Source organism: Penicillium verhagenii (genome assembly GCF_028828195.1).
Source record: "Penicillium verhagenii strain IBT 33310 chromosome Unknown utg000012l_segment0_segment0, whole genome shotgun sequence".
NCBI classification, from domain to species: Eukaryota; Fungi; Ascomycota; class Eurotiomycetes; order Eurotiales; family Aspergillaceae; genus Penicillium; species Penicillium verhagenii.
The window spans coordinates 425,403-452,093 of record NW_026643176.1 but is presented as its reverse complement, the minus strand read 5'-3'; the positions used below and the strand labels follow the sequence as shown (position 1 = coordinate 452,093).

Sequence of the window (26,691 nt, the reverse complement as noted above, 5' to 3'; positions counted from 1 at the left end):
TCTATCAACTTCTATACAATCAATTGATTGACTATATACTTTCACCATGAGTAAATTACAAGAGCCTTCAGGCTACGATGAGAAGACAAGCTATGTCGATGAGATTGGACAAGATGCCAGTGTCGGGGAGGTTGTGGAATTATATGAAGCATCCCCTGAGGAGGAGCGTCGACTACTACGGAAATTGGATTTATTGTGAGTTCAACCAACTTGCTACTAACTTTGACATTGTCAAAATGAACATTTGAAAAGAGAAGCACAAGTCCTGATCTCTATACAGTATGATCCCTGTTATGGGAATCTGTTATATGTTACAGTACATGGATAAATTGGCACTCAGCCAAGCGACACTCTTGAACCTGAGAGAAGATCTGGTAAGAACTTGTTTCAAACCCACGCTAAGCTCTCCCCTGAGGCTTTGATGACTCTTTCACCGTCCACATGCATGTGTTGACATTCATCTCTAGGGCCTTGTTGGCCAACAATATACATGGTGCTCGGCAATCTTTTACTTTGGCTACTTGGCTTGGGCTTGGCCTACCTCCTATTTGATCGTCCGCCTTCCTTTGGGAAAGTACCTTGCTGTATCTGTGTAAGTATCGTGATCCCCAGCCCGGCTTGATTTTCTCTCTAACATTTGTTGATCTAGCTTTATCTGGGGAGGAATTCTTATGTGCCATGCTGCCTGCCAGAATTACGGTGGCTTGATCACCGTGCGATTCTTCCTTGGAGTTGGTGAAGCTGCTGTCGCACCAGGATTTGGTCTCATCACAGGAATGTTCTACAAAAGAGAAGAGCAACCTGCTCGGTAAGTCAACGTGACACTCAGAAATCGCGGGCCAAAGAAATACAAGAATATAGTCAGCAGAACTAACCCCCAACTCTCAGTCAGGGCGCATGGTTCATTGGAAACTGCATGGCCAACCTCATCGGAGGTGTGATTGCATGGGGAATTGGAAACTCCGCTTCAAGCCTGCAGAGCTGGCGTCTGTTGTTCCTCGTGCTTGGTGGCATCACCTCGGGCTACGCCATCCTCCTCTTCTTCGTCCTCCCCGACTCTCCTGCGACAGCATCCTTCCTGACACAAACCGAACGCAAGATTGCAGTGCAGCGAACAATGAAGGACAAGACAAGCTCTACGGAGGCCACAGAGGTGTTTGACTGGAGTCAAGTCCGCGAGGCTGTCAGGGATCCACAGGCTTGGTTGCTCGTTCTCTACACCTTCTGTGTGAACCTCTGCAATGGAGGCCTTACTAGCGTAAGCAGTTACAATATGTACCGCGGCTCATATTGCTCAAATATACTAACATGGTTTGTTTTTTAGTTCTCCGCAATCATCATTGCAGGCTTTGGATACTCCGACTTCAAGTCTCTGTTGCTGCAGATGCCAATGGGTGCATCCCAATTGGTGTTTCTGATCACCACCGCAGCGATCGCTACCTACATCAAATCATCGCGTATCATGGCTATGATGCTCAACGTGATTGTTGCCGTGATCGGAATCGTTCTGATCTACACACTCAATGACACTCACAGGGTGGCCAAATTGCTTGGTCTAGCCTTCGTTGCTGCGTTTGCAGTAAACATCCCCCTGAGCTTGAGTATTGTTACTTCCAATGTCGCCGGAGCGACCAAAAGAAGTACAATTAGTGTTGCCATCTTTGCCGCCTACTGTGTAGGTAACATTGTTGGACCTCAATTCTTCTTCGCATCTCAAAGTCCGAAATACTCGGTACGTTATCCAACCATTTAATCATTAATCTCTTCCTTTTTACTTACGCAATTTTCAACAGAGCGGAATTGAAGCTTCCTTGTGTGGATTAGTTCTCGGAATCTTCTTCCTAGGCTTGCTATTTGTGTACTATGTCTGGGAAAACAGAAGACGGAACTCGAATGAAGTTGCCGAGAGCACCGAAGGTGCTGGCGACGTCGTTGAATTGCAGAACAACCGGACAGACAAGCAAATACCTGGCTTCCGTTATACGTTATAAGATGTTCCAAATTATTACATATTCCTGGAGGTCAACCTTGGGAATTTATGCAGTTTTTCATTTCGAATTCAAACACATGATTCAATATTTCACGGGGTATCTAATATTTTTAGAGTGGAGTATACTAAAAAATACTACACGATCAAAAACGCGATATGTCTCTCCCAAAGATTCTGTTGAGAGTCCATCGGAATGCAACCCGTAGTTTGTTGCGCCAACTGATGGTCATGGTAATGTACGCTGCGTTCCAAACCAATGAAGCCATCCTACCCGTGATACCTTCAGGTAGGTAGTTTTTGCGATTTCCATTCTCGTCATTATGAGGAATCTGCATCAGTGCTCGCTGGTTACCCAGATAAGCCATGGTTCCCATATTGCGGAACGAGAAGGCTGAAGTCTGGCCCACATCATTTTTGTTCATCCTTGTTGCCAACCATTTGGCTTCTTGGAATGCAGCCTGTGCCGTGGCGGGAGGTGATCCAGTCTCAAGCATAGCATTATCCCCTGTCGCGAAGACGTCTTGCAGAACTGCGATGCGGCCGGAATCGTCTTGTAGCTGCACTCGAAGGTGTCCGTCAACAAGCAAAGCACCTGTTTTGGTGAACTTTTTGAACTTCCACAAAGATTGCTGCTCATCATTGGGTGCAAGTGAGCTACTTGTCTCAACCGAGTCGATGGGAAATTCGTCGATGTTGTCAAGGGAGTCGATGAATTCTCCCATTTTATTTCCTGTTGCCCACACGCAAGCTCCGACTCCAACTTCGCCTTCTTCCTTAGTTGTAAGGGTGAGACAGCGCTTCGGATCCATCTCGTGAGGTGGGTGGTCGCCTGGTGCTCCCCATCGAAGGCTTTCAACATGGTGAGAAGTCTTGATATCAATGCCTTCACTCTTCATAGTCTCCATGGCGTACCGGGAGAGGGATTCGTCAAATGAGGACAAAACATTGGGGGAAACATCATAGAGACTGATCTTAGGAATGCCTTGCAGAGCGGGATAGAGTTTCATCATATCCTTGTAGATAAAATCACGCAGTGACGCCGCTAGCTCAACGCCAGTGGGACCCGCGCCGACAATCGCCCAATGAAGCAACCATTTTCGCATTTCAGGGGATGTGGTCGGAAGGACGGCCAACTCAAAGCACTCACGTACGCGACGTTTCACACGCTTAGCGTCACCAATGTCTTTGAAGAAGAAGGCGTTTTCTTTGACACCAGGAGTCCCAAAGGTCTGGCTCACAGCGCCTACCGCAATAACAAGTTTGTCATATGGTACCTCGAACATCTCGCCCTGCTCCCACGAACGATTTCCATGCTGCGGGACTTGTGCCTCGGTGACACCGCTCTTGACCACAGTTGCTTCGCATAGAATGGTCTTATTCTTCAGATTAATCGATCTTGCCGCGGCTTGAATATAGTCGACTTTGGCATGCGGATCACGCACGGGCTCGACTATATTGGAGAAATCAAGAGATCCACTTGCCGTATCGGTGAGGAGAGGCGTAAAGACAAAATAGGAACGAGGGGAGATCACGATTGGCGAAAAGGACGGAGAAAGTCGGCGCGACAGATTGTAGCCGCTCCAGCCCGAACCAAGAATTATGACACGATTCTTGTCTGCGTCGGACTTGTGAAAGGCTTCTGTATGTTGGATTTGCGTGGCATGGTATCTGCACTGAAGATGTGTTGACAACGATGTAGGAATCAGTCGTTGCTTGTAGGTAGCGAAGGGTGGGCACACGGCTCGATGTTCGATGCGCAAAGCGCCCAGGAACCGAAATGGCATATTTGCGGGCGTTAGTTTGTTCCGGAGGCCACAGCTGTTTCGTCAATTGAGACCTGTAAGATCAGCTTTACAAAAGACATTGGGATAATGAGTGTTTTTGAGTTATATGCGAAGCTTCAATGTTGTCATAGACTCTAGCTTGCTGACACATTCATGACTTCATTTTCAGGCACACCCGGGTGACAAGGGTAGATTCGGATCGGGATCTCGAAGATCTGATCCACAGTAATCCACCTGTGGTTCTCGTGCACCGTGAGTGCCCGCGACCATTTCGTTGCGAAGGCGAGCACTGCAGAGTTTTGAGTCTGTTACGAGCATACGCAAGGGGAAAGCCGGAACCATTCGGGGTCATCGGTGAAGAGTCACTGCACGTGCCATTCCTGATCGGAAGAATTAGGGCAAAGCAGTTCATGGTCATCATGGCTATACGGGTGGAAGAAGGATGCTCTGCTAGATTTAGTAAGACAATAAGAAGCTTGGAGATGAATTGAAGGATCGTAATCACCCTACTATGTAGGTTTACACCGTAGCCCGCAGCCGCTGGCCGCAGGTCACGTGATCCCCTGTCCCACACTGGGCCACACAAACACCGAAATAGAACATATAGGGATCAGCTTCTCTTGTATCCAATCTAGATGATAAGTTTTCTTTTCATTTATCGGATAAGAATGAATTATAGATTTGGCGGTTCAGATGACCAAGACTGGGCCGCTTGTGCATTAAAGTTAGAGATTGGCGTTAATATACATGCGTGTTATAAATTAACGTCGATTCCTGAGAGGCTGAGATCTCCCTTTTAAGGCATGTGTTGAGGAGTCGGGCGCGGTAAGCCAAGAGTTTAATACAAGGATCGAGCGCCTTCCAAGCGAAGCAAAATATCGTTGGACAGAGGGTTACAACTGGCCTCGGGTATTTTGGTGTTGGTTCAGCTGTCAGCTGGCCCTGTGCGGTGGCAAGGGGGCAAAGAAGTGATCGAGGCAAAAGAGCAAGACCCCAGACGGGTAAGCGTTCCTAAGTTCTAACCTTATCCGAGCAAAGATAAGAGATTTTATCTCCACCTGAACTTTTGAACCATGGAGAAGCCCGATAAGGGCTTGATAAGATACTGATAAGTCTATATCGTGTTCTGAATGTCTTCTAGAACATTGCAATCGAAATCAGTACTAGTAGTATCTCATATCATCGCGACAATCATATACTAGTATGTTAATCAAGAATGTGCCACATGCTACTGCAGGTTCTAGTCCCTGTTGTTGGGGAAATTATCTCGATAAACCCTGTAAACCAATCAAGTAGGAGGTGGCGTCCGGAGTCCGCAGCTTATCTTTCCCCCGCAGTAAGTAGCGCTCGTTGGTGCGCCGTCCACGTGCACTACTTTAAATTTCGCTTGGAAGACATTTTTTCCCTCATTCCCCCATTCCACCATCCTCTCTCTACACATCTCCCTCCACCCCGTGGACAGCAATGGCTATCGATGCGGAAAAGGGCCTTGAAAAGGCCAATTATTCGACTGTCGACCAGAGCTCCCTCGAGGGAAATTCAACCGACAACAATGTCACTCCTGCGCACGAGACCGGCTTTCTAGCCAAGATCCGAGCCTTCGAGGCCAGGATGGACAAGAGACTGGGCCTGGAGTCCGAAGCCATCACACGAAAACGTCCAGAGGACAAACGACCCGTCCACTGGGTGGAAGAGCTATCCATGGCATTGCTCTGGGCAAGTGGCACCCTGAACGTCTCTTGCTTCGCGACTGGCTTCCTTGGCTGGGAGTTTGGTTTGACACTGAAGCAATCCATTCTCATCACCATCTTCGTCTCTTTACTCGCGGCGTCTTTGAGTGGATTTTGCGCGACCTTTGGCGCCGCTACTGGCCTTCGACAGATCAGTGTCTCTCGATACAGTTTCGGTTGGTGGCCTAATAAGCTAGTCGCTCTGCTCAATGGTATCCAGCAACTGGGTTGGGCCGCCGTTGCTTGTATTGTGGGAGGCTTAGCTTTGACTGCTGTCTCTGACGGTCACGTCTCCTTGATTCTGGGAATTGTCATTCTGGCCGTTGTTGCCCTGATTGTCTCATTGGTCGGATTGAAAGCAATTTTGATCTATGAGAGATGGGCCTGGTTGGTCTTCTTCATCATTTTTCTGGTCATTTTCGGAGAGATTGGCCAGTACGCAGACAATACAGCTCCCGCCACCGTGACGGGTTTGAATTTCTCAGGCTCGGTTCTCAGTTTGATTGCCGTGGTCTACGGATCCAGCGCGTCATGGTGTACAATGGCCAGCGATTACTATGTCCACTACCCTGCCGATGTTAGCCGTGTCAAGGTCTTCTTCATGACCACCTTTGGTATTGGCATCCCAACATCCATCGGAATGATTGCCGGATGTATTGCAGCTTCGGCATTGAACAACAAACCCGAATGGGCTGCTGCGTACGATCAGGGAATCGGCTACTTGATCCAGGACATGTTATATCCTCGCGGATTTGCGAAATTCCTCCTGACCCTCCTCGTCCTATCCGGCATCAATGTCAACGTTATCAGCATCTATAGTTCTGCCATCTCATTCCAACAGCTGTCCCGACCTTTCGGACGCGTTCCTCGAATCCTGTGGACACTCTTCTGCTTCGTGTGTATCTTGGCACTATCGATTGGAGGTCGTCAAAAGCTGAACACTTATTTGCAAAACTTCTTGAGTTTGCTGGGATACTGGTGCACGAGTTACGCTGTGATTCTATTTGAGGAGCACTATATCTTCCGCAAGGGCAACTTTGCCAATTATGATTTGGAAGGATGGAATGACCCTGCCAGACTCCCGCTGGGTATTGGTGCTGCTGTTGCATTCCTCCTCGGTGTCGTGGCGTGGTGCATGGGCATGTCAGAAACGTGGTTTGTTGGACCTCTTGCAAAATTGATTGGCAATGGTGATATTGCCAATGAATTTACGTTTGTTGTTACTGCTCTTTCTTTCCCTCTGACCAGGTACTTGGAGTTGAAGCATTTCGGCAAATAGTTTTGACCTTAGTTATTTCGATATTATAGTGGGCCCTTTTTAGCAACCATAGAGACAATGATCTCTTATAATTGACAATTTATCATTGCTTGCTTGCTTGATCTTGCCCCAGAAATTATTGTTTAATGATGAAAGTACACATGCAAGCACCCAGTCTAAAATCTTCTATTCAATTGATTCTAAATACTATGAGCGCGATATACGAGACAGCATAATCAACCCTCCCCTTTCAAAGAACCTGGGAGGAATAGAATCTTTGGGAATAAGGTGCTCATCGCCATTTGCAATCATCGCTTCCACAAGAGTCGCCTTCCCAGCGTGAATGAACCCAAGACGCCGGTACAACTCCACCGTAACATCATTACCCGCCTTCACGATGAGACGCACTTGAATATTCGGAGGAGATGACTGATATGACCGAAGATATTCAATAGCTTCTTTGCACAGTTTGCCTCCAAGGCCTTGACCGCGGTGATCTGGAAGGGTAAACAGACTCAGCATCTGCCACCGCTCTTCCTCGTCATCGGATTTCTGGGGAGGCTGCGCAGCTTCCGCGGGCAATTCAAAATCAGCGCTGGATGCGGGTCCTCGCAAGGTGACTTGGCCGATCCATTGGATGTCATCGGGACGTGATTGGTCGTGGTTGACTGGGGTTGCGGCACAGATGAAGACTTCGCGACCGGGAAGAGTTAGGCGTTCGATCCATTCGGTATCGGTGAAGGCTGCTTCAATCGCGTAGGTGGATGAGAAGGAGTGGGGTGAGGCTTGAAGGGCTTTCAAGCGTAGATCTCGATATTTTTGGGCAGAGATGTCGATTCCGTCTGTCTTGGGGATGCGGAAGAATGAGTATGTGTAATTGGAAGTCATGGTGAGATGCTGCCAGTTGGAGGCAATTATGGGAAAATCTTGATGGTGCTGGAACGCAATTGCTTTTGCGGAGCTCCTACTATTTATGTGCTCGTGTTTTTATGTGACTCAATAAACAAAACCGAATCTGCTTCTCTGACTCATTCAAATGTTGGTTGATGATGTTTATCGGGATTTGGCTTTGATCCACTTCTAAGCTTATTTGGCGCACATCGGGATTTGGGAACAAGATCTGAAATAAGATAACAATTAGCTAACACTTTCTGCTAATCTCCTTCACGCATAGAGCTCGATTTCGTATTCTCCTAACAGTGGGCGATCTAGGGTATTGACTCGTTGCAGTCGATACACAAGAGCCTCTTCAGCGCCAACATTGCCGTCGCGTAGTCTGGTTCAGCCGTTCCCAATCCCATTGCGACCGGACACACCACGGCCCCATACAATTTTCAGGTCTGGAGCCCACTTATGACGGTCTTCAAGCAATTTCTCCCAGCTCGAATTGACGACTTGAAAAAAGTCCTCTACTCCCAGAGTCTCCATCGCAGTGTCTTAATGTAAACCTGGGGGAAAGAAGGGGAAGAATCCAAGCTGTGATTGTGGTTCGTCACTAAGGGGGAATGAGGAGGAAAGGAAGGAGAGAGGAAAGGAAAGAGAAGCTCTCACTTCCTCAGACTAACTACCAAAACCAACACGCGCTGCACTCAGACTTAAGTCCAGGAGCAGACCATGTGACCAGAATAGGTCACATTGATGGTTCACTTCTCCTGATAACTTGAAAGTGTTAGTTGAGAGTGTCTACTAGCAGTGGGTCACTATTTGGAGTGATGAACCACCCGATGGTATACTCCCGCTAACAACTGGGGTTATTTTGAAAATTAATGTTCGGAGAATACCATATAAGTTGAAAATCTACCTACTACTAGTAGTAAGTAATCATGCCCAGCAGTCAATATTTGCCAATCATCTTGAGCCTAGGTTATCCTAAGGGAAGCCGAAGTCTACCTGGATCTTCCAACACCTGCAAGATTTTTGCATGAGATGAACTGTAGTTGATTTTCAGAACAGGATAATTATTTTCCGGGCTTGAATATCTACAAGCATCAACAATTTCAAGGCTCCACCCAGAATCGACTTGTTTAGATCGATGAATTACACCAATCCCTTCAAGTTCAAAACACTAACACTAACCAAGTTATCTGTGGTGGCAGCTGAATCTCCACCGCCAGTAAGAACCAACCAGTTACCATCTCCCTCCTCCAAAACTCTCAAAGACCGCGAATAAGCCGCAACCTCGGGTGTGGCAACTTCAGTCCACTCGCCAGCCCCAAGTGCCTGGTTGATGAAGATGGATGTGGAGGACTGCCCGTTCGCAATGATGGTGCCATGTTCACCACCGTATGGTGTCCAGGTTACGTATGGGGAGGAAGTGGGCTTTGTACCATCTGTCGCGACCAACTGAATTCCCTCTGCGGAGTTGAAGTCGAGTGGGTTTGCGGAGATGCGGTAGTAGACCGGGAAGGAGTAGTCTGATGTGTTGAAGAAGGATCCGTACTCGTGCATGAAAATGTACTTTCCGTTCGGGAGCTGCAGCCACTGTTAGAGGGTGTATAGTGGATACGGGTGGTGGGTTGGACTTACTTTGGCTACCGTTGGCATTCCGGGGCGATCAGTGTATGTTGGGTAGGCACTGATATTGTTATTAAATGTTAGTCTTGATCGCAGAGGGAAGATAGCAGGAGGATGACGCGGGACGAGTTATTTCTTACACATCATTGACAACGGGTCCCCATTTCTTCAAGTCGGAAGAAACCTGGTGAACAAGCTTCTGTCCATAAGTCGCATTATCCCGTTGATCCGAGTAGTAACAGACCAACTGCCCATTGCTAGTAACTACATTAGCAGACCTCCTTTTCAATAAAATCCACGGGACACTCACTAGGTCATAAGGAAAGGCTCCCAGACTGGGGTCAGTCCATTGTCGGGCTCCGCCTCTCCACCACTGGCGATGTGGCTGACGAAGCTCCAGGTCAACCCATCGTCATGCGAAGCATACAACTCAATGTGGGTGGAGGAGAGGTCCTCGGGGATGCTATTTCCCGCCAGCAGTAGCGTGCCCGCCTTGAATGAGCCGATAGACTCAGAAAGATAGTACAGGAAGGGCTGGTATCGCAGTCCATATCCATTGACCTTGTCCGTGACGTTTGAGTAGGCAGCCCATGTCTTACCGAAATCGGTCGAGCGGTAGATGGGGAAGTAGACTAGGGGTGGCTCTGGAGAGTAATTCTCCCAAGTTGAGAGTAGGTCGCCATTGGGTAGTTGGATTGTGCGAGCGTAGAGAGTCCGGGGGAGATTGTAATCTGTTGGTGGAGTGAAGATTGTGACGTCGGATACAGCTGCTGGAGCTGGGGGGAAGAGTGGGATCGGGGACCCAAAGATGCTGCTGTAGCTGTAGCTACGAAAGTGAGTATGTGTGAGAGCTTCATTTTGGATCAATTGATCTGTCCGGGTGCGAAAGAAGAAGTTGAGCTCATTGGATTGCTCAAGAAATGGGGTAGCAGGACTTTTTAAGTATACTGTTGACGTATTCAATCGGAGATTCAGTAGATCAGGCCAAGCTTCTATCCCGCCGGAGATGTCCTTTTTCTGGACTCATCAGGACATCTAGAGACAAGCGTGATGCAATCGGGGTATTTCCATCAATCAAGGAACAGCTGGCCCGCATTCCTAAAGTCATCCCGCTTAAAAGATCGTACCCCTGCTAATAGTCTGAATTTACCGAAAAAGAAACCGAGCTGCGTTTAATTTTGCCTGGTGGTTGGGGATGGCTGGAGTCTGGAGTACTTGCGGGGTTGACTCTTGATCCCCACAAATGCTCCGTTGGTCTTGGGTATATGTTTTGCTGCTCAGTGAGGCTTGTCAGAAATACTGAGAGATGGAATTGATCTCCTAAAACTTGTTGGATTTGAATTGAACATGTCCATATTGGCATTAAGAAGACAAAGTTGTTTTCCAGGCGCAACGCTTCCTACAACCTTGAAATGTATAAGATCATCTGGGGAGCCGAGGTTAAGATCGACATTCTGTATGTGGCATATGCAAACTACCCAAACACAATGAAGTGGTGGCTTCCTTGAGTAAAGACGCGATGAATATACAGAATTGCATAATATTATTATGCTGAAATTTTAAAATCCAACCTTCAAAGGAACATTGATATGGAACCTTTGAAATCAAATTTCTTACCCCGATTTCCAAAAAAAACCCCCAGAAGAAAATAACTCCAACAGTATGGCCAGAAATGTCCCTGAGTCTCAGCACCATTCATTGTCAAGGTAGTAACGGAATCAGGCGCACGTTGGCACAGGCTGATTGACAATGACTAAAAGATGAGTTACAAAGGAGGACAGGAGCAGTTGCCCTTGATACAAGAGCATTCCCCCAATTAGAGTCCGCAGCGGAGTAGCAGGCCATAACGAGCTTTGCGCACACGTGATGGCAGACTTCATAGGCGGCCGGACCGGCAGAAATGAAGTTGGCCAGACAGGCAATGGGAAGTAGAGTGAGGGAGACTCTCATGGTTGGTGTATTTTAAATACACAGAGTCCCTAGAGTGGATTGCTTCCCTGAAGGATTGATAGGGGATCGTCGACTGAGACCTATTGAGATAATAGTTGGGGAGTATATGGAGAGTATTACTTCAAAGTTGGACCCAGGGCAAGAGAAGCTTAAATGTTGGGACCGGATGGCAAGATCTTATATGAGATGACGAGGGCCACCAAAGAAAAGAAAGACAATTATTCTGTACATACTGGCAAGCTTTGTCATTACTTGGTCAAAGAAAAGAAAAAAACAATTGATGGGAAAGAATGAGATTGACTTACATACTTCCTACTAGGCTACAAGCAAAAAATAAATAAAAGAATAGGGTGGTCTAGTACCCTTCACTCCAGTTTATACAGTAGACTGAATGAGTGGCTTTCAATTGGGGTAAAGTCTCTGGTTAAAGATGGAAAGATAATGAATCAAAGAGGGTCTGTAAATTTTTGCATTCGCAATTCAATCGCGGCAAATAAACTGCCCTGCGACTACTAGTAATCCTGGTTAAACCAAGAGAGGATCGGGATCGGACTCAGAATCAAAGACAGAAGCAGAAACAAAGGCAGAAACAAAAGTAGAACGCCGAGAGAGATCCAACGTATAAGCTGAAGATAATTGGGAAGGACGTATATGCCCATAGAAAAATCGATTCATGAGGCGAGAAAACAAGATAAAATTGAGATTATTGCACCGGAACAAAGAGGAAACAAAAATCATGAATAAAATCATGAATACCTTAAAATGCAAGGAATGGTCAACTGGAAAAAGCAGGATGCGAGAGCTGCCTATAAGATGACGAAAAGCAAAGGAAATGAGTGGATATGCGCTGTACATTAATATTGATCGCTTGTTCGGAATGCTGGATGCAAAAATGAAGATGGCAGAACAAATGGAGATGAAACGGCAGAAATGAAAGGAAGGGGGAGGAAGATGAAGTGGTTCAGGCCCAAAATGTTTCGAGCTTGAGATGCAGATTATGTAATAAAGCAGAATGATTGAATAGTGTCAAAGAAGTGTTGCGGGTGCGGCGTATGCAGAGTGGGAATATCATGATCAAACATCAAGGATAGGAAATCGGGAAATCGGAATCAAGGGACGGGTATGCATCGGGCGTAAAAGGAATGTTTCCTGGATGTCCAGGTCACGGAAATGTATCAAAATGATAGAATCAAAAAATAGTGAACCGCTTTTGCTTTGTTTTGGTGACATCTAATCTTGTTAATATGCGTCATGTGTGGTGATGAAAGAGGAGATGAACATGTACTCACCCTGTGCCTGGTTGCCTTTGTCTTTCTTGAAATGACCTCCATTCCGAGTACCAATTGCAGCGCTGGCGCCATCTGCTGCGGCTCGGATTGCAGAGATACGTAGCTTGGCGCGCTCATCGCCTTGCTCGGCAGCTTTGACATACCAGACGTTTGCCTCGAGAACGTCACGACGGCAGCCCATCCCCATTTCAGTAAAGTATCCGACTGCGTATTGGGCTTTAACGAGACCTGTGTTGGAAAGGTGTGTTAGAAAGGAAAAAAACGACCCGTGCTAGCAAACGTCAATTTGGGACATACCGGCTTCGGCTGCGCGTCTAGCCCATTCGTAGGCCTCATCCTCGTCTTTCTCAAGAACCGGCTCCGCACCAACCATGTACCATGCACATAATGCCATCATGGCGAGTGGGTGTTCGTGCCGTGCGGCCATGGTGTAGAAGTGAATACTCAGAGCAGGATCACGGGGACAGTTGAGTTTCCCGTGCTCATAGGCATCGCCCATTCGGTAAGACGCTTCGACATGACCCAGTTCTGCGGACTTGGTGAATAATTGCGCCGCGTAGGAAACATCTTGGAAAATATCATCTCCGAAGCCAGTTTCATGTAGGAGTCCAAGTTCATATGGGGCCGAGTTGTATTGCGTGTCGGATGTCTCGGTCGCCCGCTTCATCCACTTGATTCCCTCTCGATAGCGCTTGCCTAGTCCCATGTCGCCTGCCAAGCAAGCTTTCGCCATGCGGGACATGGCACCCGGGTGGTTCTTTGATGCAGCCTGGCGGTAGAACTGGACTGCACGACCACCGTCTGGCCGTGTCCCCCAGCCAAACTCATAGCAAAGAGCAGTACGGTAACAGGCCTCCACGTGGCCGTGTTTGCTGGCGGCAACAAAGAGAGAGAATGCACGGTCATAATCTTCTTTTCCCTTGTTGAATAATCCAGACGCAAGCCCGTCAGCAAGATAGTATTGTGCAAAGGGATAGCTGCGGTCAGCGAGACGCTGGAGAATGGATTTGGCTTCCTGGAGCAAGCGGGATCGCGTGATGGAGTTTGAATCCTCGAGATCCACATTTGGCATTTCGTGCATGGAGTTGATCATGAACACAGCAAACTCGTACTGCACACTCGGTGAATCGGTTTTCTTCACATTCGCCAGATACATCTCAAATGTTTGCTTGTGGCTTAACAACGACGCGTTGTTTCCGACCGAGGATCGAAGATGCGAGTTATCAAACTGAGCCACACTGGGACCGGGCTGTGGGTAGGAGGTATTGAGCAGATCTAAGAATGAGCCAGAGCGGTTATCTGGTGACGCGGTGGAGTTTCTCGATGACGACCGGCCATGCATGTACGGTGAGGCCGAGAGATTGCGTCGGTGAGCAACCACACCGTCTGATCCAGACGAATACGTTGACAAGGGGCGGGCGATTCTGGATCGTTGGACGGCTAGGTTCCCAGTCGAGCCGGAAGGGTGCTCTGTCAGGTTCATGCCTACGGTGGCACGCTTCGCCCCCTGTGTGACCTGTTGTTGCTGGTGGTGATAAGCGAGAGGCTCGTAAGCATCGGAAACTATAGCCACACTTTCCCAGCTGCCACGAGAGGAGTCGCTCTTCTTGAGAGAGTCTTGGGCATCCTCTTTCAAATGTGTTTCTCCGGCAGACCATGATCCACTGCTGGCTGGATCATAAGCATGAGACTGTGAGTAAGGTGCCCGAGAGTCCTTTCGAGGGGGATATGTGATATCCCAATCTTGGGGTGGAGAAGGCTCCCGTAGTGACATGCGGGCAAACTCTGGGAGTTCTAGTCGTGGGGTTGGTGGGCCATGAGGGACACTCTCGATGATCACGCTAGAAGCCTGGGGTAAATTGACTCCACTGTCGATCTTGACTGGGGATCGAGGGGAGTTTTGGACCACTGGAGATTCAGCATGATCAGTGGTAATTGAGACAGCAGGTCGAATGCGGCTCAAGTTCTGTGGACGGTTTGGAATTGTTCGCGGCGTGGAGTTGTGCGAAGGTGGAGGAGAGTCCCGGAGATAAGCTGGGGGAGGTGAGGGCAAGTGGTTGGCCACTGAATAAGCCATGATAAAAAAGCGAACGTGTTGATAACGATAACGATAACCAGTTTCCGCAAACGAGTGTGAAAAGGTGAACTTATATTACCACATGAGAAGGTTGACTGCAGCTCTTACTCTTTTTTTTTATTGTTTCGAGGGGGGGGAATTGGGGATTAAGTCCGACTGTGAATGAGAGCTTGTGACTGGGCGGTCAAAACCGGTGGAGACCAAAGCAAGTCCCCAGCTTGAAGTGGAGTTTCTTGGTTTAAAATGTTTAGGAGACTTTGGAATAAAATGAAATAAAACCAGATCTTTGAATCTTCACATTTGAGGGTCAAATGAAAAATGACGAACATGACACATGACGGTATTGAACTTTTCTCTTCTCGAGAAGCGAGGGAGGGGGAAAAGAGGTGATGTTTCAGCCAACGACAAAGAAGCCAAGGGGGAAAAAAAAGAATTAAAATCAAATTAAAATCCCAAAAGAAATAGAAAAGAGAATAAAATCAGAATAAAAGGGAAATCAAAAGAATAAGAGAAAAAAAAAAAGGGTAAAAAAGGGTCGAATCCCCACTTTACATCGCTAGTGTGCTCCTTGAAGGGAAAAGCTATTGGCTTTTCCTGCCTTTGATCCATTCACTGTTGGATTGTTCTACCATGGTAAACTTGGATGAATTCTCCTCGTCCTCTGGGGTTCAGTTTTTAGTATACTAGTAGCGAGCTATTAATATACTGATCCGTTTTCGGGCATCTCTCACTCCGTCCTCACTGGAGCTTAAGGCTCGTATTAAATACCTAAAGGCTAAAAAGGAACTGGAGAAATTCCCACATGTACACTTGTCCCACTCTGAACCATTGAGACTCCACCTTCGAACACGCGGAGTCAACTCTGATCTGTGAGAAAGTTTTTAATGATTGTCAATACTTTTCAAAAATTGTGGTATATATTCTCAGCCGCTCCCCCCCCCAAGCCCCAAACACGAGAAAGACCTACCACATGTGGACGTTCAAGGTACCTGTCGGATCGATCTAAACCTGTCGCTTTTCTTTCTTTTTTTTTTTTCTCCACGGTTTTCGGCTGAGCCTCCAAATGTCATTCCAGCTTTCATGCAACCCACTTCGTGCCCTATCACCGTAATCTCAGTGGAGCCCTCGGATGATCGCACCTCGATATCGGGGGACGGGACGCTGGGGCACGGCGGCAAAGACTAGTGACCAACGGGGAATTGGGTGCATCTCACCAACCCTCAAGGGCTTGGGGTAATGAACTCCAGTGGATTCTGTATTTTAGCTACATTTAGTTCGCAAGGCTCTTTTGCCGGTATCTCCGGTTCAGCTTACCACTAGACGTGGCAGGTGAGTCAGGGCCTTTTATTCAAATTATTTTATTTTATTTTTCCCAGTGACATCTGGAACCCTGACAATCACCGTTCGGGGATTTTCTGTCGACAGGATGACACCATTTCTATATTTACATATTTAGCTTGGACACTGAATTAGGCACCCGGCATTCGGTAAGATCCATGATCCTTTCGGTTTTTTTGTATTCTGGACTTCCCACCGAGTTAGTCCGGTAACGGATACCGAGTATCGAAGTCGAATTGTGATTTCGGATTTCGGTTCACCGATCAATTCAAATGTTGCAGATTGACATTCGATTCAATTGAGTTCCAAGCTTGCCCCTAATGTCCACTTCGCACGGCCCGTCGTTCGGACCTTCAATAATGGGGTCGAAGGGGCTCCTTGCTGGACGTCTTAACTAGCGGGACAGTAGTAGGAAGCATTCTCACATGTACATGTGGACTACATTGGACATGGCCAACGCTACACAAAACCATGATACATATCATATCATCTTGACAACATCAAACGAGGAGATGACGAAATCCTGATTTTCAATTCACTCTCAGTTCACTTCTTTTTGCCTGCTTATGAGATTATCCGTCTTCAAATGTTCTCCCTCGCGGCTCACGCATACCAGCCCCACTGGTCAGTGTATGATCTCTGTCAGATGCATGCATTCCAGTTTGAACGGGAGGAACGTGGACATGGCTCCCATGCACAGCCCAGGCCATGGCACGATGATCCGTGGATTCCTACGAGATCCGGCGAAGTTGAGTTTACTACTTGATCGAGAGTAGAATCTCAGGTAGTATGGATGTCAACATGGTGGAATACTGCGTAGGGAGTATAGTTTTAGATATGTTAAATTCACGGTGTAATTGGAACGTTCAATTTGAATATTGCCAGTCGGTATGGTATAGATGCCGTGATGATCATCCGCCAGTCTGTCGATCCTCTGAGTAGTTTGACCCCTGATCCCAAACAGGGATTCCCCTTCGAGAACTTTGTTGATGGCTGACGTGTTGTCATTACCATCATGATGAGCCTTGACAAAAAGCTTGGAATTGGATAGATCTCACGGCGCCTCAACCGGTATTGCATTTCAAAGGGAATGTAAGGTGGACCATGAATCCTGATATTGAGCCCCTGGAGGAGTTTTTATGTACAAGGTTATAGCTTATGGACCGAGCGGTGGCGATTGTAATGTGACAGGGCACAAGTACTAGGTACGGTAACTGTAGCATGTAATTAGTAAGAGCAGATACGGTATTGTATGCAGGGTCTACAGCACTTAGAGCTTGGCACACATAAAACATAATACATAATACATAAAATACGTACCAGTACATAAATCCATAATAAGAAACTCAATGACTTGCTCTGGTACTCCGCATCGTGCTCCGTATAGTACTCCGTACTCGGTAAGTGTCTATTCCACCATTGAAGGGGGCTTTGTGATAGTTTTTTTTTCTCCCCTTCTATTTGGTGGGTCTATGGGCTAGAACCCCCCCAAAATCAAATCCAAGATTTCGAAAGCGACATTTGAATTTGTGCAACCCATTCCAAAAATCCAGAACTCGGGTAGTGGCGAAGGTCTGAAAATAGATCATCCAAGCACTTGGGGAAAATCAAAGTCGATGACCCCGTGACTAGAAGAAAAGCCCAAGCGGAACTAGTCTAACTTGCCAATTCTCGGCAGAAGTTCCCCTTTTTACCACTCTTTTTACCACTCTTTCCACTACTCGTTGCATTCCTTTTTTTCCTATTTTGCGCCGAGTCAAAGTTCGGGTTAAACCCAATCGAGGAAAAGTGTCTAAGCTTGGTGGTCATTCGTTCCATTTGGTCCCTGACCTCGGGTTTAGGATCCACTGGCGTTTTTTGTACCCAATCAACCGCTGTTTTGGCTGTGCTTATTGGCGATGCACCCCGGAACCCCTAGCGACAAATCAATGCAAGTCAAATAATAATTTAGGGAATTAAGGGGGAAGAAGCCTACACTAGTTTGCAAGCGAGAAAAGTCACTCATTGGTGAGACCATAGTACATTGGGTACATGGAGTACCTTGGCACGTACTGGATCTTTAAGACCAGGTTGTACCAGACTAAGCAGAGTCAGGAATGGAATAATAAAATCGTGACTGGAAGAGCCTTTTGAAAGTCTTCCTCGTCAAAGTCACTCGCTACTTTTTTTTTCATTTTTCATTTTTCATTTGGACCTTTGAACCCTTCGGGTCGATCCGCTCGTTTCTGATTGACGCTTTTGCCCCCGTGAGATTATAGTGGACCTTTGTTTATTTCTCCACCGTTGCACCGGCCGACCGCAGACCTTTGACAAGTTACTGCGACACTCACCTTTGCTCAAAGCCTCAAACCACAGCAAGCAAAAAAACACCCAACGGATTCACCACTCTTCTGCACGTCTCTCAGCATTAGAATATTACCCGCAGATATACCAAGCACCGACAATCACAGTTGCATTCCCGTGCGGGGGATTCGGAGTCCTTTGTTGATCACCGGATATGCTCTAGACAATCAAAACCCGACCCAGCAAATCTTCAACATTCCAAACCCATTCATCACCAGTACATGAGCGGGGCTTGCTAACAGTGAGTGCGATGAATGCTGCGAGAATGAAATCGCGAAAAAAAAAAATTACCCAAAGCCAGAACCAAAACTAACCGATCGCCCGTAATAGCACCATGTCTTTGCCTCAAAGGCCAGGCAAGGCCTCGCCTCGGCGCGAAGAGGTACGGGCTTTCCGTGAACCTTCCCGTCGGCGTCGTAGAGATATCGACACGGGTGAGTACAGCGACAACCCGACCTCTTCACCGACTCACTCCCACCGTCACCGCCGCCGACACTCACATGGCCATCGGCGAGCGACCGACACGGACGAAGACCGCATGGAGCGGGGCGGCGACGTGCGCCGCAAAAAAACCATGGTGAAACCCGAACGCCGCACTGTGGACTCCGACCACCCGAATTATCATTATCGCCAACGGTCGCATCATATGAACACACAGCCATCCACAACCGGAGAAGACCCCTTGCTCGATCGAGATGGTGAAGCCGAGACAAATAGCTCCAAGAGCATCGATATGAAATCAAGAGATGTATACAACCAGGGAAATGTTAATCAACCCATGGAGCGGGGGCCGAGTCGACATCGCTCAAAAAAGAAGAAGAGGTCCTCACGCCGAATCTCCAAAAAACAGACCCTCGAAGATCGGAAACGAGCAAAGGCTTTGGAGGATGCACGTCCGCCGGATCTTTGGACCGTTTACTGCGCTTTGATCAGTTGTCTAGTACCGGATTTTGTGCTCAAGTGCTGTGGCATGCCACAGAAAGAACAGCGGACCGCGTGGCGTGAGAAGATCGGCCTGATCGGCATCATTCTGATGGTCGCAGCATTTGTGGGATTTCTGACTTTCGGATTTACCGCAACAGTCTGTGGGAAAGCTACTACGCGATTGAAGATCAATGAGGTCGGTAATGGCTATATGATTTTCCACGGTCAGGCATATAACCTGGAGGATTCGACACATCCTGCTGCGGAAGGGATCCCCTCCGGCTCTAACGTTCTCTACGATTTGCCGCACAAATACGGTGGCCAAGATGGCAGCTTCTTCTTCCAGGAAGTCAACGGTGCTTGCAAGGGTCTGATCACTGCTGTTGATGGTGGTGGTGTCCCGACCAATTCCGATGGAGATTTGGGATGGTACTTCCCTTGCAATGCTTTCAACCAGGATGGCTCGTCCGAGCCCAATAAGACAGACGACTATTACGAGGGATGGGCTTGCCACACTAGCTCCGCTGCAAGGAAACCATTCTGGAAGCTTAACCCATCCGGCGATGTATATTTCACATGGGAGGATACGAAAAACCTGAGCCGAAACCTAGCTGTGTACTCGGGTAGTGTCTTGGACTTGGATCTTTTGCGCTGGTTCAACACGAGCCAGGTCTCCTACCCCGCCAAGTTCGACAATCTTCGCGAGAATCCTGATGTCCGGGGCGTTGATTTGACCTACTACCTGCAAAGTGGAAATGAGAAGAAGCTCGGCCAGTGTTTGACGCAGATCATCAAAGTCGGAAGCATCGACACTGATACGGTCGGCTGTATCGCTTCCAAGGTTGTGCTCTACGTGTCCTTGATATTCATTCTGTCCATTGTCGTTGTCAAATTCGCTTTTGCCGTGCTGTTCCAATGGTTCTTGGCGAAGAAGTTCGCTGCTGACAGGACGAGCATGAGTTCTGACGCCAGAACTCGCAACCAACAGATTGAAGACTGGTCCAACGACATCTACCGACCGGCTCCTCGCATCCCCGATCCTCCAATCCCCGATCGCATGAGCAAACGCGCCAGCTTCCTCCCAACCACCTCTCGTTTCTCTAGCCCCTACGTCATGGGTGGTGGATCCAGCAGTGCTGGCGGAAAGCAACACAGCAACTACGTGACCATGGCCACCCAGAACTCAACCTCCCGACTTATGCCCAGCTCAACCACCACCGGAACGATGTACAAAACGAGCCATAACAGCAGTGGCGGTACTTTGAGCCAGGAAAATTCCCGAAATCCCGCCGCAAGCAGAACTAGTTTGGTTGGACCAGGCTCGCAAGATCATGGATTTTCCACAATGGCACCTGACTACGATGCCCCTGGTCCCGCCGGGTTCATTCACGAATCTGTTGTTCCTCAGCCTCCACCTGAATGGGAGCCATTTGGCTACCCCTTGGCGCATGCTCTCTGCCTGGTCACCTGTTACTCAGAGGGAGAAGACGGTATTCGGAGCACTCTGGATTCCATTGCCTTGACCGACTACCCAAACAGCCATAAAACCATCCTTGTGATTTGTGACGGTATTATTAAAGGAAAGGGAGAAGATCATTCCACTCCTGACTTTGTTCTTGGCATGGTGAAAGACTTTGTGGTTCCCCGCGATGAGGTTCAACCGTTTTCGTATGTCGCGGTCGCTACGGGATCCAAGAGACACAACATGGCTCAAGTCTACACTGGATTCTACGACTATGGTGAGACCTCTATGATCCCACCTGAGAAGCAACAGCGAGTTCCCATGATGGTGATCGTCAAGTGTGGTACCCCTGCCGAGTCCACTCAATCCAAGCCCGGTAACCGTGGAAAGCGAGACAGTCAGATCATTCTTATGTCGTTCTTGCAGAAAGTCATGTTCGATGAGCGAATGACTGAGCTTGAGTTTGAGATCTTCAACGGCATGTGGAATGTGACCGGCCTGCCTCCAGATTTCTACGAAGTCGTCCTGATGGTCGATGCCGATACGAAGGTATTCCCTGACAGCTTAACACACATGGTCTCAGCTATGGTCAAAGACCCAGATATCATGGGTCTGTGCGGTGAGACCAAGATTGCGAACAAAACTGACAGCTGGGTCACCATGATTCAAGTCTTCGAATATTTCATTTCCCATCACCAGGCCAAATCTTTTGAGTCTGTCTTTGGTGGTGTCACCTGTCTACCAGGTTGTTTCTCCATGTACCGTATCAAGGCTCCCAAGGGTGGCCAAAACTACTGGGTCCCCATTCTTGCAAATCCTGATATTGTGGAGCACTACTCTGAGAACGTGGTCGATACCCTGCACAAGAAGAATCTTCTCCTCCTCGGTGAGGATCGTTACCTCACAACCCTGATGTTGAAAACTTTCCCGAAGCGCAAGCAGATCTTCGTCCCACAGGCAGTCTGCAAAACAGTCGTCCCAGATCAGTTCATGGTTCTCCTCTCCCAGCGCCGCCGCTGGATCAACAGTACCGTCCACAATTTATTCGAACTAGTTCTTGTCCGCGATCTATGCGGTACATTCTGCTTCAGCATGCAATTCGTCATTTTTATCGAGCTGGTCGGAACACTCGTTCTCCCCGCTGCAATCTCCTTCACCATCTACGTGATCATCTCTTCCATCGTCAGAAGACCCGTTCAGATCATCCCCCTTGTTCTACTCGCCTTGATTTTGGGTCTACCCGGTGTTTTGATCGTTGTCACGGCTCACCGCCTCGTCTACGTTCTCTGGATGCTCATTTATCTCTTTTCACTTCCAATCTGGAATTTCGTTCTCCCAACCTACGCATTCTGGAAATTCGACGATTTCAGCTGGGGTGATACCCGAAAGACGGCTGGTGAGAAGGACAAGGGACACGGTGATGCTGAGGGTGAATTCGACAGCACGAAGATTACGATGAAGAGGTGGCGTGATTTTGAAAGAGGTATGTTTGAATCTTTACATTGACTCGCATCTCTTTACATTCAACTCATACTAACCATCTCTGTTTAGAACGCCGATCACGGACCAGCGCCTGGCCTCAGCCCAATCTCCCGGCAAACGGGTACTCACATCACGAAACATATTCAGACTATTAATAAGCGTGCCTTCTCTTCTTCTTCTATGATTTCAAGTTCTTTCCGGCAAGGAGTTCACTTTCGACTGTGATATATTTTCTCCCATTTCACATACCGAATCTTGGGGCGTTATGAATTTTTTTCTTCTTCTTTCTTCAACTTGCCAGCTTCCGGGGTCTTACGGTGCATGACTCCACGAGATATACTAGTTTCATGTGTGCTCTTGTTGTGAGCTGACTTTGAGATTTTTGATCTATTTGTGTCTTATTCTTATCATCTATCTTTCCTGATTCGGTTTCTTTTTCTGTATAGTGAGGATTTGAATCAAACTAGGCTGAGCCTATATTGTGGTATAAAAGTCGCTTTTAATATATTGATATTAAATTTCCTGCCTTTATTAATCTTTGCAAGTTGAACAGAGGTAGTTTGGAATGTAGTTGTGTGATCACTTTCACCCGACCCTTTCTCTCGAGCTCAAGCCGTCACCCTCAAGTGCTTTTTTTCCCTTTAGAAGACGCTGAGGATTCTCTTCGTTGAAGCAAGCCTGATTATTCAAATGTTGTCGTTATCCGGGAAGTCTTCATCACCTAGTCAAAATGAAGGTGAGAGTATTGATTTAGAATTAGCTAGAATATTATAAACTTAGATCAAGGCTTTGATAGGTCGCCTTCGTTCATCATCCCGCAAACCTCCAACGGTGGAAGGGTTTATAAGCAAGCATTTTGCTTCCACGTGCGGGCGCAAATATGCCTTGAAAAATCCCCAAGTTGTAAGCAAAAGATTAAAAAGGCCCCCTCCCGCAGCGACGGTACGCTCATACGCCCCTTGGAGTCCATCGAACAACACCCAGTCTGTTCCATAACCTTCATGTACATGGCCAAATACATGTAATTTTGGTCGTACTCTCCATAGGGTCTGTAGGAGATAAGGACAGCCAAACCCGAGGAGGTCAAGATGAGCAAGTGGCGGGCTATGAGTAATAAGCACGTCAATTCCATCTGGTACTGAACTAGTCCATAAATCTTGGTTTCGAGGATATTGAAAGGCCCAGCTACCATGGCGGATGGTGCAAGGACTTCCGTAGACCCTGAGTTGACGACCATTTAGGCAGGAAACCGTCACTTCCTCGTTTTCTAGGTAGATTATACCGCCCCAATCAAGTTGAGCTCGCTCAGAGGCTGCTCGACCAGAAATATCATCCCGTGTTGAATCAAGTAACAGCTCATGATTACCAGCAATCACAATTTTGATAGGATGAGGCAGGCCATCTAGCCAAGTGAGTATATTCTGGATTTCCTGGAAAGATCCGGCTTGTGTGAGATCACCAGCATGGATAAGGATGTCTCCATCAGGAATGTCGACTTGGGCGTTGTGAGTATCGGAAATACAGACAACCGCAATGGGATTTGTGAGTGGCGTAGCTGGAATAGGTTTATGCCAGCTGTATAGAGTTTCTGCAAGATAAACGCAAGGTCTGGCCCAGAACTTTTGCCATTGTCCTGGTCGCTGTCTATGAAGGAGTTCGTGTAGGGTGGACATTGTTGGGGAGTTGAGAGTCGAGACCTAGGGACGGGGTCAGGATCCAGGGACTTGTTGGGATTCGGTGGTAGCAAGCGACTACTATACTGGCTAATTTGGAACTGTTTTTGTCAAGATCTTGCCTTGATTTGATGTCCAGGCTTTGAGGACTTTCAAGGTTGTCAGGTCGATGGATCCACGCGTGATTAGTTAGCAGCTAGTACGTATTACTCATGGAAGTTTAAAAGCTTATATAACCACATTTCTTACCGCCTATACCGTATACTGTATACACCACTCTGCTTACCATCACCTCGTACGATGAGATGAAGATAGAAGGCTAACCTCAAATGATGGATCTTATAACAGAAGTTCTGTCACAGAACTAGTGAACGGGAAGCCCCACATAGCTCCTTAATGGGGCTCGCATACGCGAGATGGCTTGAACGCACCAAGAGGACAAAAGAACCGACGACCGCGATAATTCTAGCGACCAATAGCTAAAATAGGATGGATATGAGTAGGGAATTTGAAGCGAGTGGGGGTCTCATATGAAAATTTGAACATTGAACCAGGAGTCGTTCATTGACTATTTTCATCTATATGGCTGGGGCCGTGTTTTCTTAATCTTCCAAGCCCTGGAGGTTCTGACACAGAGCCGCTTCACGCATTTTGCAATCTTCACATCTATCTAGTTTACTAATACATCTACTTCGTACGAAAATCGAAAGTCATGGCATTTACGATTAGAAATAGCTTATTTTTCCGGATTACTGGCAGTCTGCGCCTCATTCAGGGGCACTCTTCTTTGAACATAGGCAATTTTAAGCGACGGAGATACATATGGGCATTGGACCCTGACCTAGTGAGACCTGGGAGACCTGTTCCTGCGTGAACCATTCCACTTGTTCAACTCTAGTCACTCGTTTTTCTTTCTTTGCTGAGAATTAAAATGCATTTGTCGCGTCTATTGGGGCTTGGGGGGAGCTTTGCTCGCATCTGCTCACCCACTTGGAAGCGGTTCTATCGTCAAGCAATCTCTTCCTCAGGTAGGTGACAAATCACTTGTGTTCGATGATTGTTCCCGTGTGTCTGACTCCCCGACCAGTGTGCGAATGATGCCTTTTGGCTTCAACTCCAGGAATTCTCGTCGGAGGCGAGTGCATTTTGCAGTGCATATATCGAAGAGACTGTGACCCAAACCATCACTTTTTACCCGAGAGCAACCGCAGCGACCTCCACAATCACCAACACAGTAACAGTCGATATTACTGTTACTGACACTTCAAACGTCATAGATACAGTCACCTCGTGGTACTCCAGCACGGATATTATCCCAGTCACTATTACGAGCGTCATTGAAGATATTGTCCAAACTACCGATTTCATCACCACGACCGATGCCACAGAAGTTATAACTACCGTGGATGTGGTGACAGCGACTGTAACTGATACTACAGTAACCAGCACTGTGGTAAACACCGATGACATCACCACAACAGACACCACAGTCTATGCAACGCAAACCGCGACATTGAGTACGACTATTACGGATCTTACCGTGACCAGCACGGCAACCAGTATTCAAACTGCCACGGTCACTCTTGCCCCAAGAAACGTCGATTTTGAGATTGAGTCTGATCAAGAAGAAGAGTTCTATGACGACGAAGAGTTCGATCAAGAAGAAGAGTTCTATGACGAAGAAGAGTTCGATAGCTGTCCAGCACCAGAGTCAGAATGCACTTCTTCTGAGTGTCGATTTAGTAGCTGGCTGGCCGAATTCAGCACAATCGCAACTAGCGAACTTAGCAGTGCCTGCTCCTGTCTGGTTGTACCTGCTACTACCACAACCACCACAGTAACAACTGCTTCTCAGACCGCATCGGTATGCCTCTATTTACCACTCTTTCCCCTCTAATTCTCAAGTGTGAGCAGATCAGCTGATTATTAGAAGCAGCCTTCCATATTTGTCACTGCCACAAGCCGTGTCACAATCCATCAGACCCAAGCCAGCAGCAGTCACGTTGTTGTGTCTGCGTCGACAATCATTGATGAGACTTCATCCACCCCACTTTTTGTCACCAGAACTCTTACATCACCGACCACCAAATACTTTTATGCCACTGCCTCCTCATCTGCTATAGTGACTCGGGTTGCCACCAAAGATCAAACGGCCAGTACCGCAGTAACGTCCACCGAGTCTGTAACTATTGACGAGACTGCCTCTGCGACAACTACCATCACTGCAACTACTACCATCCTTGAAACAGCCTCCCAGACTGTTTCAATAACAGAGACCACCACCGCAACCATTACTCCTACGGCTTGTGCCCAATTATCGAGCCCTTATGATGATTCGGCTTATGGGGTGACATTTTCTATTGACTGCAACTATGAATATTCTTATAGTTCTAGCAAAATTGTCACTTTGATGACCGGTTATACCTTCATAGAGTGTGTGAACGCATGCGCAGAGCGGTCTACATGCAATTATGTGCAATATGACAGGTCTGAAGACGAATGTTTCTTGCTCTCTGCAGTGCTTGGTGGCCAAGCCGAAAGTGGTATAGACACGGCATCCGTGAGCAGATGATCCTGGACCATTTATTTTTCTGTCACCTCTTCTAATTGATCTACAATTTACATTCTTTGGAGAGTTGTGAGAGTCACAAATTCTCCAGATGCCGTTGATCCTCTCTCTCTTCCCCCTTTCTTTACCCCCAATTCATTGCATTCCTTGGTTTTAATCTCCTCAATACATTCTATAAGGGGATTTATGATCTTGACCTTTTTGACTTATAACGACTTTCTAATCATTTCACACCAACCGGTAGAGTCGCTCTTTCCTCTTCTCGTGTAACAAAGCTTTTGCGCAAGTACGCGACTAGTAAAGGGACC

The 26,691-nt window shown here is 47.5% G+C and overlaps 9 protein-coding genes across 9 annotated transcripts; 4 read left to right on the top strand and 5 right to left on the bottom strand.

Annotated features, from left to right (window-relative positions):
* Positions 1-46: 46 nt before the first annotated feature.
* On the top strand, positions 47-1,991 carry N7466_010832 (uncharacterized protein; the record flags this gene model as incomplete). The annotated part of the gene is made up of 7 exons (XM_057170221.1): positions 47-195; positions 281-374; positions 468-592; positions 650-808; positions 889-1,258; positions 1,325-1,732; positions 1,794-1,991. The coding sequence occupies 7 exons, from the start codon at positions 47-49 to the stop codon at positions 1,989-1,991; spliced, it is 1,503 nt and encodes a 500-aa protein (XP_057015953.1).
* Positions 1,992-2,133: 142 nt separating this feature from the next.
* N7466_010831 (putative pyridine nucleotide-disulfide oxidoreductase) lies at positions 2,134-3,774 on the bottom strand (the record flags this gene model as incomplete). The annotated part of the gene is made up of 1 exon (XM_057170220.1): positions 2,134-3,774. One exon carries the CDS (start codon positions 3,772-3,774, stop codon positions 2,134-2,136), a length of 1,641 nt encoding a protein of 546 aa, XP_057015952.1.
* A 1,464-nt stretch (positions 3,775-5,238) lies between these two features.
* Positions 5,239-6,783, top strand: N7466_010830 (putative nucleoside transporter; the record flags this gene model as incomplete). Its single annotated transcript, XM_057170219.1, has 1 exon — positions 5,239-6,783. One exon carries the CDS (start codon positions 5,239-5,241, stop codon positions 6,781-6,783), a length of 1,545 nt encoding a protein of 514 aa, XP_057015951.1.
* Positions 6,784-6,969: 186 nt separating this feature from the next.
* N7466_010829 (GNAT family N-acetyltransferase) lies at positions 6,970-7,650 on the bottom strand (the record flags this gene model as incomplete). Its single annotated transcript, XM_057170218.1, has 1 exon — positions 6,970-7,650. One exon carries the CDS (start codon positions 7,648-7,650, stop codon positions 6,970-6,972), a length of 681 nt encoding a protein of 226 aa, XP_057015950.1.
* Positions 7,651-8,799: 1,149 nt separating this feature from the next.
* Positions 8,800-11,226, bottom strand: N7466_010828 (sialidase family protein; the record flags this gene model as incomplete). The annotated part of the gene is made up of 5 exons (XM_057170217.1): positions 8,800-9,234; positions 9,289-9,337; positions 9,417-9,533; positions 9,587-10,223; positions 11,046-11,226. The coding sequence occupies 5 exons, from the start codon at positions 11,224-11,226 to the stop codon at positions 8,800-8,802; spliced, it is 1,419 nt and encodes a 472-aa protein (XP_057015949.1).
* Positions 11,227-12,465: 1,239 nt separating this feature from the next.
* chs3 (putative chitin synthase activator (Chs3)) lies at positions 12,466-14,592 on the bottom strand (the record flags this gene model as incomplete). The annotated part of the gene is made up of 2 exons (XM_057170216.1): positions 12,466-12,743; positions 12,813-14,592. 2 exons carry the CDS (start codon positions 14,590-14,592, stop codon positions 12,466-12,468), a joined length of 2,058 nt encoding a protein of 685 aa, XP_057015948.1.
* A 4,015-nt stretch (positions 14,593-18,607) lies between these two features.
* On the top strand, positions 18,608-22,296 carry chsF (chitin synthase CHS3; the record flags this gene model as incomplete). Its single annotated transcript, XM_057170215.1, has 2 exons — positions 18,608-22,142; positions 22,211-22,296. The coding sequence occupies 2 exons, from the start codon at positions 18,608-18,610 to the stop codon at positions 22,294-22,296; spliced, it is 3,621 nt and encodes a 1,206-aa protein (XP_057015947.1).
* A 621-nt stretch (positions 22,297-22,917) lies between these two features.
* Positions 22,918-23,814, bottom strand: N7466_010825 (metallophosphatase domain-containing protein; the record flags this gene model as incomplete). Its single annotated transcript, XM_057170214.1, has 1 exon — positions 22,918-23,814. One exon carries the CDS (start codon positions 23,812-23,814, stop codon positions 22,918-22,920), a length of 897 nt encoding a protein of 298 aa, XP_057015946.1.
* A 712-nt stretch (positions 23,815-24,526) lies between these two features.
* N7466_010824 (uncharacterized protein) lies at positions 24,527-26,386 on the top strand (the record flags this gene model as incomplete). Its single annotated transcript, XM_057170213.1, has 3 exons — positions 24,527-24,658; positions 24,902-25,678; positions 25,748-26,386. 3 exons carry the CDS (start codon positions 24,527-24,529, stop codon positions 26,384-26,386), a joined length of 1,548 nt encoding a protein of 515 aa, XP_057015945.1.
* Between the last annotated feature and the right edge of the window lie 305 nt (positions 26,387-26,691).